The sequence below is a fragment of the Oncorhynchus kisutch genome, linkage group LG6 (assembly GCF_002021735.2).
Source record: "Oncorhynchus kisutch isolate 150728-3 linkage group LG6, Okis_V2, whole genome shotgun sequence".
Taxonomy (NCBI): Eukaryota; Metazoa; Chordata; class Actinopteri; order Salmoniformes; family Salmonidae; genus Oncorhynchus; species Oncorhynchus kisutch.
In genome coordinates this window covers 59085289-59097397 of record NC_034179.2, presented here as the reverse complement: position 1 = coordinate 59097397, position 12109 = coordinate 59085289, and the positions used below count along the sequence as shown (strand labels likewise).

General features: G+C 44.1%; 1 protein-coding gene across 2 annotated transcripts in view; it reads right to left on the bottom strand.

The window, feature by feature from the left end:
- rab11fip5b (RAB11 family interacting protein 5b (class I)) overlaps window positions 1-12109 on the bottom strand; it is a 43480-nt gene that overhangs the window by 11006 nt on the left and 20365 nt on the right. The window contains exons 2-5 of one of the 2 annotated variants that reach the window (XM_031827019.1): window positions 5754-6289; window positions 4871-5492; window positions 1275-3959; window positions 120-270 (exon numbers count right to left, since the gene is read on the bottom strand). In XM_031827019.1, the coding sequence (XP_031682879.1) occupies window positions 120-270; window positions 1275-3959; window positions 4871-5492; window positions 5754-6289 (3994 nt within the window). The remainder of the gene's footprint in view (window positions 1-119; window positions 271-1274; window positions 3960-4870; window positions 5493-5753; window positions 6290-12109) is intronic. The other variant, XM_020484337.2, reaches the window with a different exon arrangement.

The following is a 12109-nucleotide window of genomic DNA, read 5'->3' as shown; positions in this document are numbered from 1 at the left end:
ACGCTCTGAAAAAGAGTTGACGTGAAAAGATCTGATGTGATTGGTCAAAAGACCCATTAGTGGAAAAATATTCGAATTGGGCTGCCCATCTAAACGCAGAGTTTGTGGCCTTTTTATACCTCAATCTTCTTCTCAGTCTCAGCCACGGCCAGTGTCTGCTGGGCAGAGCGGCCTGGGTGGATGGAAGACTTGAGCTTCTCCAGAACTGACCGGCCCTCTTTCTTCTCCCCCTGACTGGCTGTGGTGGTCAAGGGCTTCACTGGGTGGGGGCTGCAGAGGAAACATCACCATCAAAGGTTCACTGCATTGGATTATGTGTACATATACATTTTCACATGAAAATCAGTACAGTACAATATGAGGCACTGGCATTGTATGTGGGAATATTCATAACAATGCTCTGGCTTGGGTTTAGAATTTTCAGTATATAATGCAGACCTCAAATCAGTCCTCTACATGATAACAAAATGTGTTTAGTATCAGGTTTCAGCAAGAGAGTGTAAAAAGAGCTTATGTTGTCTGATTTGTGTATATCACATAGCAGGTATGACGTATCAGGTAATGATAGGCTCCAGAGTGAAGTTTCCCCTAGGTACAGATCTAGGAACAGCTTCCCCTCCCCAATCCTAACCTTAACCATTAGTGGGGGAAATCAGCGTATAAAGGCAACTTCATCCTACACCTAATGAGAGAGTGAAGGAAGGCACTTCCATTTGGCTTTAATTTACAGATGGTCAGAATGACAGCACAGAGAGCTAAAGCAGTTGTTTAATCAAGGTTAGGCTGAGATTCTCATTATGATGACTTTGATTGTGGTTGTGGACTCCTTGATGTGATGGGACAGTCAGCAACACAAATGTTTGACACATAAATTAACAACACAGAAGTGAGATGAGCAACATAAAAGATTAAGCAATTCACAAAACAATGCACTGTCGCAAACAATGGGTTTGCATGGGCAGGTGGTACTGGCAGGGAGATGTACTGATTAATTTAGAGAACCCCTCTTAAGGAAGCTACTTGAATAGATTAAATCAAAGGAATCAAATCAATGTATTTTGTTTGGAAAAATGAGAATACAGTCTAACAATATATAGATTTTCAAGTTATGCCAGCAGTTGAGCTATGCCTAACTATTTCATCCCATTGTTGACTACAACCTGGCAACCCAATTTGGTAACTCAAACTGGCAACAAAACCTGGTATTTGTATTTTCTCAAGAGGAGTTTGAGTGGGTACACTCTGCAGCGCTTAAGTGTGAGGAGAAGTCTCACCTGCTCTCCTGTCGGGGCAGGCTGCTAGCTGGCTGTGTCTCCTCAGGCAAAAGTGTGTGCCGTGCATCGACCAAGGGCTGGGCAGTGGTGTAGGAGGAAGAGGAGGAGAAGGAGGAAGAGGTGTAGGGGGCCACAGCCAAGGTGGTACTGGCTCCGGTACTGGGCCTCACGGTCGGGGGGTGATGTATGGAGGGGGGGACAGGGGTGGGGGGCAGCTTAGCCTGGCCATTAGTTTCAGTTGCCAGGGAGGGGGTAGCAGAGGAGGGGTTGGAAGCACAGGGGTTGGAAGCATGCACTGTGGTGCCAGGCCTTAACCTGGCACTCATGGGGCTTGTGACGTTCGGGGCTACTTTGGTGTGGAGGTCTTCAAAGCTGATCGCCCCAGCATATTTGGATGAGGAATGTTCCGTTAAGCAGTTTTCTTTTGGAATTGACTGAGTGGAACTATTTGTGTGTATTTTTTGCGAGGACACAAATAATGTAGCTGCCTTGAGCGTTGTCTCTCTATTCGGTGACAAAGGGGAGGAAAAAGGAGATTTGGTGGGTTGATATGAGAACGGTCCTTCAATGCTCTCTGAGATTATTTGCCCAGGAGACCGTGATTGGTGAAGAGGGCTCTCACCTAATCCTTTGCCAGGGCTATTTGCACCACCGTTGCCGTGGAGCTCTCGTATCATTCCCTTGAGACTTCTGTGAGAACTAGTGACCCTTGGTGAAGACTCATTGACAGGATTGGTTCGTTTGGCCAGAGGCTGACTCACTTCCTGTTTATTGCGTACAACTTCCTGTTGCATTTCCACCTGGGACAAAACTGGAAAAGATATAACATGACATAAAGGGTCTAGTTTTGAACTGTCTATCTTTGATTTTGTAATGTTGCCATTTCTATCCATTGGAGATTGAGTGTCTTTTAATTCTACAGTCTCTCTCTCTATGTTAAGACTGTCAGGTGTAAAAATGCTAATGCTCTTCATATTGCTTGCAGAATCTCTGCGTGATGTATTCAATTCACATCCTCCATCTTGACAATTGTCTTGACAAAGCGAGGAGACTTCTGGTAATTTCACTTTTACAGCAGAGTTGACGTCTATAGTACTAGTCTTCTGAAATATTAACATATCTTCTGCATATAGCATCATCTGCTCATGAGATAATGCTATGGGAGTATCTTGTGGAGGTTGAGGACAAATGCCACCTAAACTTTTGAGGGTATGCACTGTCATCATGTCAGATGGAGATGGGGAAGCATCAGACGCAGAGTCAATAAAACAAAAATCTGAGTTACTTTTGTTTTTATTAAGGTCTTCTAAGGTAAGCGGAGGTGATTCATAATTGTTGTTTCTGGACTTGGTGGGCTTATCTGGGTGAATTGAGAACGAGTCCGTTGTTGGGTCTGGTGGAGTTGAAGCAATGTCTAGAGTCTTAAGACCTGATTTAGAGTGTTTTGGGGAAGACTTAGTCAGTAGATCGGCAACAGTCCTTTCACTATTAAGAAGCATTACTGGCAGAGATAAGTCTTTGAGTTCAGAATGTGAAGTGTTCTTTACAATAGCATATTTTCTTACAGTGGGACTGGCGTCCGTCGTATCCTCTGAAGCCAACGATATTATTGAATCTGTTGCATCTGGCCATAGGTCCTGCTCAGTAAATATAATTTTATCATCTTCATCTCGTAATGGTTCATAGTCAAACTTCTTGAACTCATCTTCAGACTTGAATGGAGATGGAGACTCTGGAGACATGTTGGCATAATGTTGTGAGTGTACGGTATGAAAGTCCAACAGGTCACTACTGACAAGGTCTTTGCCTGGGCTTGGGTACAGGTGTGGACTTGGTGTGTGTCTCTTGTGCCCCCATTCTCTTGTGTGCTGTAGGGAAGCTGCGCCTGTTTGTGACAGGAGACAGGCCTCTTTCTGCACCGCCAGTTCCTGACCCCTGTGCAACCAGCTGTCAGAAGGTCTCTCGTTCACCAGAGTCCGTATTATGGGCCTCCGTGGAGGCAATGGTGGAGGCTCTTCTTCTTCACTCAACCTCATCTCCTCAATGGGTGGAATTGTGTAACTCTCATATGGAGGAGTGCTTCTTACTTGGGCTTGCCTTGAGGTTGCTATTGAAGGGTGATTGGTAGGAGAGCCCTTTGGCGAATTCAGTCTGCTGGAGGCAAAGGCATCAAAGGACTCATCACATTCTCCTCCCCCACTCTCTGATATGGAGCGAGACGTAAACGGATTGGGGGGGCTAGCCGTCGCTGGTGTCGGAAGTAAGGCAGGGAGGGACGTCTGCCTGGCTACAGGCCTTGGCCGGTCTCGCCATATGGCGGCCATTTCAATTTGCACGGCGGGATCGTGGGTGGGACTGGGGATGCTAGGCAAAGCTGTGGAATGACAGAGGGGTGTGACGGGGGAGCAGGTAGCAAAAGGGGGGGACCTCTGGCCCTCTTCTGCAATGAGGTCCTCAAAAAAGGGGTTACACTGCATACGTGGGAGGAAGGGGTTGAAGGGAGAGATGGGGTCAGGGGTCAGAGAGGGAGAGGGAGTGAAGGGGTTAGTTGGATGGGCACTGTCGGGCGAGGAATGGCCAGTGAAAGAAGCAGAGGGAGACGAGCACTGGAGGGGAATGGGGGAGCGAGGGGGGAGAGGAGGAGGGGTGTCTGATTTGCTTTCTACCTTAGGAGAAACTTCCAGCCTGTGGAGGGAAGGCACAAGCAGTCCTCTTTGTTAATTCTGTGCCAGCTGGCCCATTTTAAAATATGGGTTCCATTTGTCTAACACAGAGAGAAAAAGGCAACCAAGCCAACTACTGTCTATTCGAGGACTATCTTGTGAATATGCCAACAAAATTTAAACAATAATGGGTTATGGAAAACAGCAACAGGAGTTTACTACAAAAAGCTAAATTGCATTTAGCAAATTACTGAAGCAAGGTGAAGAGCAAGATGTACTGAGTTTGGTATTTCAGGAATTACTGTCAGATTATAGACAGTAATACTGCAGGATGATCTAATAGCAAGAACAGGTGATTAGTGTACTGATCCAGTATTCATAAAGAATCTGAGATTAGGAGTGCTGATCTAGGACCAGTTTAGCCTTTTAGATCATAATGAATGAGGTTACATTATGAATACTGGCCCAGATGATTAGTGCACATCTAGATCAATGTTCCACAACATACCAAACCTAAGTTCAGGTAGTTCCTCTGGCATTAGTACTTGAGAACCCCAAGCGATTTTAAGAGTGAAATATACATATGCCAAAATGTCCTTTCCAACTCCAGTCACATAGACTCTTTGAGTCTTTGATTTTCTTTTGATTGGAAGTACAGTACATTTTTATACAAATGGCCTAGATGTCAACTATTATGCTGTGTTATGAGGACAGTATGACCATTAAATTATGGCCTATATGAGATTGCTGTAAAATGGTGGATGAACTTGCCACATTTCCGTTTTAAAGGAACAGGGGGCAGTATAGACACTGAAAACAAGGAAATCAAAACCTTCCATGATGTAGATGTCTATTGTGTGCTTTCGATGGAAGGCAAAACTGTATGAAGCCCTGGAGAATGGAGCCACAGAGCTGAAATGACCCTCCACTCACCTTGGCTTGTTCTGTGAGTCACTGGAGCCAAACCAGCCTCGCAGTCTCCCCTCAGGGGGAGGAGAACCCTGGCTCAGCTCGGACTTGGCAGGTAGAGAATCACTCCTCCCTCCGGAGAATAAAGTTTTTCTGAGCTTCTTCCCTTTGTCTGCTGAGTCCACCGTGGTAGTAGAAGACAGCATCGGGGCTGCTGCCTGCACCGGCCGACCCCCCACCCGAGCACTTTGAAACTGGGAGACTGGAGTTTCGGCCTCCTTCTCCTCAACCTTCTCGTCTTTCTTTACCTTGTCGAAGGACCAGCGCCGGCCCTCGCCGGCGGAACCCTTGTCCTCGCTCCGCTTTGTGAGGTTCTGCAGCGAACGAGAGAGAGGGGAGCACTTCTCGAGCAGGACCAGCTTGGATGGAAGGGTGCTTGAGCCCTTGGGACCCACCAGTTCAGATCCATAGACGTGGCTTCCGTTGATGCACAGAGAGGATTGGGAGAGAGTCATACCTTGACCCTTGAGGGACTCCACAGCAGGACAGGGCCGGGGAATGGCAGTCGTGGTGATCCTACTCGCCTCGTCGCTGAAGGCTCGCTTGTGGGTCAGTATCTTTGGGGAAGACTGTGTGGTGGTAAGCACTGTTTGGAGGGGGAAAAGTGTAATAATAACCTCTATTCCAAAACAATTCCTTAAAATGCATAAGCATGCCATATCCTTGAGATATAGTAAATGCTTTTTCCATGTTTGTTAAACATTCTGTCAGCATATAATTTAAATACAGTTCATGAATTACTGTGCATATTACAGACATTTAGGGCAATTTCGAAAGAAAATGAAACCCGTGGACAAAAATAGAGCAAATCTTTTATCTAAAACACAGAGGAAATCTGCAGGCTTACCTTTTTTAGCTAGGTCTGTATCTCCGTGGTGGGTGTCTTTGACCTTGCTGCTGTAGATGGGGGAGCTGGGGGGGTCCACCAGGAGGCCTAGACCCAGAGAAGGGGGGCAGTGGCTTTCACTGGTCGTGGACGACACGCTGCTTTCTGAGGCCAGCGACGAACACGACCGTGTGTCAGAAGACCTCCGCAGCTTTCCCTTACCCAGGAAAAAATCCTTCACCTTGCTCCGCTTCTCCTCGGCTACCTCTACCTCCCCGGGGTCCTCTCCCCCTCCGCTCCCCTCCCCGAATGGTTGCCCCAGGGAACTCGACAGGGCGGCGAAGCGTCCCGGCACAATAGCCGAGGAGGACTCCATGTCGCCCCTCTTCCTCCCCGTCACGCGGTCCTTTAGTTTGCCGAAGGTAGAGCGCGGCTTGTCCTTCATGGTAAGGTCGAACATGCTGGCTGTCATGTTGTTGCGTGTGAACTGGACCGTTACCTGTATCTCGCCACGCTCCTTCTCCTTCCGGCTGGCCTTGGAGTTGAGTTTGAGCCATCTGGAGCCACAGAAAGAGAAGACTGTCAGGGGTCAAACATCCCCAGTGCTCCACACATGCGTGTGACCAACATTATATTATATAAAGGTCTATAAAAGAGAGCATATGGCCTCCCATTTGTTTCATGCAGCGTAAACACCATTCAACGCATACTTTCACTGTTAAGGGATACATTTAAACACAAAGTACAGACCGAAAGTGACATGATTTAACTGACCACATAGGAGACAAACAAAACAAAAAACACCACTGAAAGAAAATAACAAAACATTCACTTTTTTGCCTGACAGCCAGTAGTAGCATATTGCGTAATGTGGCAGTAGCCAATTCAAAGAGGGGAGGGTGTTACATTTTTTATTTGACCATTGTGTTTCTCCAAGTTTGATAACAAACTGTTTCTTTAGCATCCGGGAACTAATTCCACATTCCTGGGGTTCCTCCCACCCACCACTCCTGTTGTCTGTGACGTGCTGAAGGGTCCACCTAGGAAATCCTTTCACTGCGACCCTTCCCAGGCCCCTTCTGAGAAGACTTGAAACCATGTATTCTGGAGCCAAAACAAAGCTGCTACTCAATTAGAGTTTCACTGCATAGAGAGAGCTGCAAGAACAGTGGGCACACAATTAAAGACAGATGTGTGGTGTTGCTTTTCTCTACTACTATACTCAGAGCTGTTGACTATGGACATTGTTTGCATACTACCGAAATTCCCCGTTGAATATCTCCACCTGTTACCTCTACTGTAACTTCCGCTACATGTCTCAGAATGTGGCAGATGTTGGGAGCAATGCATAGCAGTCTGAAGGGCAGATGTTTCAGGTGCAAGAGATGTTTCAGGTACAAGTGCAAGAGAAATTATAAACATTGAAACCCTATTATAACATACTGGATATCGTATGGGACTGACAGTGGCTAAAACCCTGCCCTCTTCTCAGGTGTTTTGTGTCTCCTTATTCTGTTTTCCAGGACTGACAGCACCGACACTGTTGTATTTGCCTCCTTCGGGCTCCAACCCATTGACCCACCCTGTATTCATGTTGCATCACAACCGATGGCGGGCACAAGACAAAAACCCCAGTGTACAAAACATTAAGAACACCTGCTCTTTCCATGACATGCACTGACCAGGCGAAAGCTATGATCCCTTATTGATGTCACTTGTTAAATCCACTTTAATCAGTGTAGATGAAGGGAAGGAGACTGGTTAAAGAAGGATTTTTAAGTCTTGAGACAATTGCGACGTGTATTGTGTATGTGTGCCATTCAGAGGGTGAGTGGGCAAGACAAAATATTTAAGTGCCTTTTGAAGGGGGTATGGTAGTACGCTAGGTGCCAGGCGCACCGGTTTGTGTCAAGAACCGCAATGCTGCTGGGGTTTTCACGCTAAACAGTTTCCTGTGTGTATTCGAGATTCGTCCACCACCCAAAGGACATCCAGCCAACTTGACACAACTGTGGGAATCATTGGACTCAACATGGGCCGGTATTCCTGTGGGGGGGTGTAATTCAATAGTAGGAAGGTGTTCTTAATGTGTTGTACACTCAGTGTGTAGTAGGGTCTAAGCTATAACATATGCCCGAATATGAAGAAAAAAAAACATATATAATTGACATTAAAAGGTTTAAGAAAATGTCAACAATTTAATAATCAAAACATATTTTCCAAGAAATCATAAAATATTTTGACAATCCTGTTTGTAAGTGATATCAAACTCAACCGTTTATCTTTTCCAGTGATAAAGACATGGATGTCTCATGGTATGGTGGGCAATGTTCCCTCTAAGCTGTGCATGGGTGCGCAGTAGCCCCGAGACTCAGCACAGAAGAAATATCAACCCACAGAAGCACGAGATTGAATTTCACTCAACTTTCAAGAGCAGTGGTCACCAACCGGTCGATCTCCAAAGCATTCCTAGTTGATCGCCAAACATTTCTGTAAAAAACCCAACGATAAAGCCTTATGTTCCTACTTTTTTTATTTGTCTCGGGCTGTTGGCCTACCACCGTGCACCCGATGAGCGCCGGGTAGGCGAACTGTTGCCATTTTGAACCATTTCACGTCTGAAGGTACAAACTCTGCCTTCCCGACGGGCCCAGAGAGCAAATCAAGTGCACTATAGGCCTACTGCTGGCCAATCGGATGGCTCAGATCAGTAGAGGCTGCTGAGGGGAGGATGACTCGTAATAATGGCTGGAACGGAGCAAATAGAATGGCTTCGAAACCATGGAAACCATGTGTTTGATGTATTTGATACCATTCCACTAATTACGCTCCAGCCATTACCAATTAATAAGGTGCCACCAACCTCCTGTGGCCTTTTGGTCAGTGTCAGTGGAAGAAAGGGGGATGTTGAGAGGCGGATCCTCAGTTTGATGCTCTCTCTCTCCACTGAGACTGACCATCAGATGCAGTCACCATCAGCCCAGTAACATAAAAGTAAAAAGCGAATTATTTAAATGTATGCTCACTCAGCTGTGCCTCACAAGTAATACAACAATGGATCTATTACCGGTGTGATCATATAGCCTACCTCAAATGTTTAAATATAAATGGCCAGAACAACAATGCATCGGCAGGGCAATTCAAGCAAATCCAATTTGCGGTGATAATGTATTGGGCCTATAATTTACTGCACAAACCTCACTGCTACAGTACTGTTTTTAATAGGTTAATCTTGCATATGCTTAAGTTTCTTAAGTCACGTAAAAAAAAATCTGAGCGGTAGATCTCGGCTTGCAATTTGACTCAGAAAGTAAGTGTCCACTGTCAGAGTTTTCCCTGTTAACACCATCAAAATGTCCCTTTAATGTGGCAATTGTGATTGAATCAACGCAATATTGGCCACTTTCAATGCAGCATACTCTACACATACTCTACACATACCTGTGCAGAATAAACAATCAGAGCTGCAGTAGGCCTATATGCAAATAGACCATTGCCATATATGGATCTGTGGCATTTACTTGGAACTGGACTGGGTTTACAGCATGAGTGTTTGTTAGTAGATGCGCTTGTTTTGAGATCAAAGTTAGAGCTGCATGTAGCCACGTGTGCATATTTTGTTCATATCCTTTGCTAGTTCGTGTGTTATTAGCTCAGTTATAGACCATTTGTAGTCAGCAATAGGGGAGTGATTGCTTCCTACAAGAGCACAAAATGTGTACATTTCTAGACATCTTTGAAAAGTGAGTCAGCTAAAAAGCGTTTATTTGTCTTTAAGGGGCAGTGTTGTATTTTGAGCAGGCTTGAATAAGCTAATTAGCTAATAAGTAGAGAGTAGCATAATTTGTCTAATTCTCTGTAATAATGGCATGGGAATAATAATGCATTTTATTTGCATCAAACAACACAACAACATTTTCAGTCACATCCTTGTCTGAAGGACAAGTGAATAAACAGGTTCATGTCAAGCCCTGCATGTTTTTTCAAGTCTCGTGGAATGTAGGCCTACATTAAACACCACACATTGGCTGCTAATGTAGGCTGAATGATAGAACACCTATTTCCATGTTAAAATGTCAAGGGATGCTTTTTCTCCAAAGGTTTTTGATGGTAGTCCACTCTGGTAGGCCTACATTATGATCAAATAGACAGAGTAGCCTACTTGGCCACTTTTAAAACTGTAGGTACACCCTCAGTGGTACACCCTCAGTGTTCACTGTAAACGGGTGCTGGAAGTTGCACCGAAATTTCACAAAGTTCAAGTTTGCGCTCAGCAGACCTGAAATTTGCTCACTGCCGCAATATCCAGGTGGAATATCCAGAAAACACTTGCCATTTCCTGGTTGCTAAAATTCTAATTGTTTGCCTAATTTCAGTTTATGTGACAAAACAAGCAATGCATAGTGTAGAGTATCATTGTACCATCTAAACCGCTGTGAAATACAGTAACAGTCAAAAGTTTGGACACACCTTCTCATTCAAGGGTTTGTCTTTATTTTTACTATTTTCTACATTGTAGAATAATAGTGAAGACATAACTATGAAATAACACATATGGAATCATGTAGTAACCAAAAAAGTGTTAAACAAATCTAAATATATTTTAATATATTTTATTCTTCAACGTAGCCACCCTTTGCCTTGATGACAGCTTTGCACACGCTTGGCATTCTCTCAAACCAGCTTCACCTGGAATCCATTTCAATTAACAGATGTGCCTTGTTAAAAGTTCATTTGCTTTCCTTCTTAATGTGTTTGAGCCAATCAGTTGTGTTGTGACAAGGTAGGGGTTGTCATGACGTGGCCCTTTCTGGGTGTAGATCGTGGCTTCCCCTCTCTCTCACTCTCTCCTACACCCAGGTTCTGTTATCTCCGGCCATAAATTCCTGGCGGTGACTCTCTCCACCTGGTCATGCAGAGAGAGAGACCACACAGTGAACAAAGGATTTCACTTGGCCGAACTCCTAAATCCCCAAAATGGAAGAATTAAACAACATGTCCATTTTGGAGAATGTGTAAACGGTCGGTTGAGAAGCCAGCTACGACCCGGTCCGTTTTGTTTCACGTTTGTCACCTCATGAAAGACACTACAGCCACATTACCCTAACTCTGTTTATACAGGTGCCGCAATTATGAGGTTTGAATCTAATTCTTGTATAAAATGAATAGTAAATAGTAAAGATGAAAATATTTCTGAAATGATGTAATGTGAGGTTAACCTTTCATTTGAGAGAATTGTATTCCCTGTAAAGTTTAACTAGTCAGTGGCCATGCCCCCGTGAGCACAGACAGGATCAGGCATCATGGAACCACCCTTTTCTATTGTTAGGAATAAATCCCACTCCTGAGGAAATTCACATCAGACCATGCAAGGCTGCAATGGTTGTTGAATTCCTAACCATACCACGTGGAGCATTAGCTACATGATTGGAAATTGTTCAACTCTGAGACTATAGATCCCTACAGAATAAGAGAAAATCTTAGATACTAATTACTAGACTGCAGCTAGAAATGATGTAAACCTAGGATGCGACTACCGACAACCGCCTAAACATCTACCTATGAGAAAAGTTTTGAATGGTACTCTGAAGTATCTATTCTAACCACGAAATACTTTGATCTTCGGGGAAACGCAACCAGAGAGACTCTGATGAACTTTCCAGCAGAGAAGACAACAATGACATATGGGCGTAATTCCAACATACTCGAATGAACAGCCGTTCATGTGCAAAGGATTAGCTCTTCAATGTATATAATTATAGACTGTGTGTAATGAATCCATTCGTCTTTCCCGCACCATTATCAGTCCACACCCCCTTTCCTTTGTATACCAAGCTGTCATATCGATTTAGCCCACTTGGTGATCTTCCCTATTATTGTTAGTAACCCATATCTATTGTTGTTTGTTATGCACTTCTGTGATTATTTAGTTAGTTAGTAAATAAATTATTAAGCCAAATGGTGTATGGATGATTCATGGTGGGCTGGGTTCGTGCAGATAACCAAGAATTCTACGACGTTTGAAATGAGACTGACATAAGGTAAAGAGTAATTCACTAATAGAAGATATTAAAATATCTGAAGAGTTATATTCTGAAAATTCTAACTTTGTAATCTGAAAATTTTCCGTGGTGCCCCAACTTCCTAGTAAATTACATTTACATGAATAGTTTAATCACGTAATAATAATTACAGAGAATTGATTTGATAAAATAACAGTCTTCACCTTTAATGATACTAAAGACACTACAGGGTGTGTTACAGAAGATAGCCCTATCTGGTAAAAGACCAAGTCCATATTATGGCAAGAACAGCTCAAATAAGCAAAAGAGAAACGACAGTCCATCATTACTTTAAGACATGAAGGTCAGTCAATC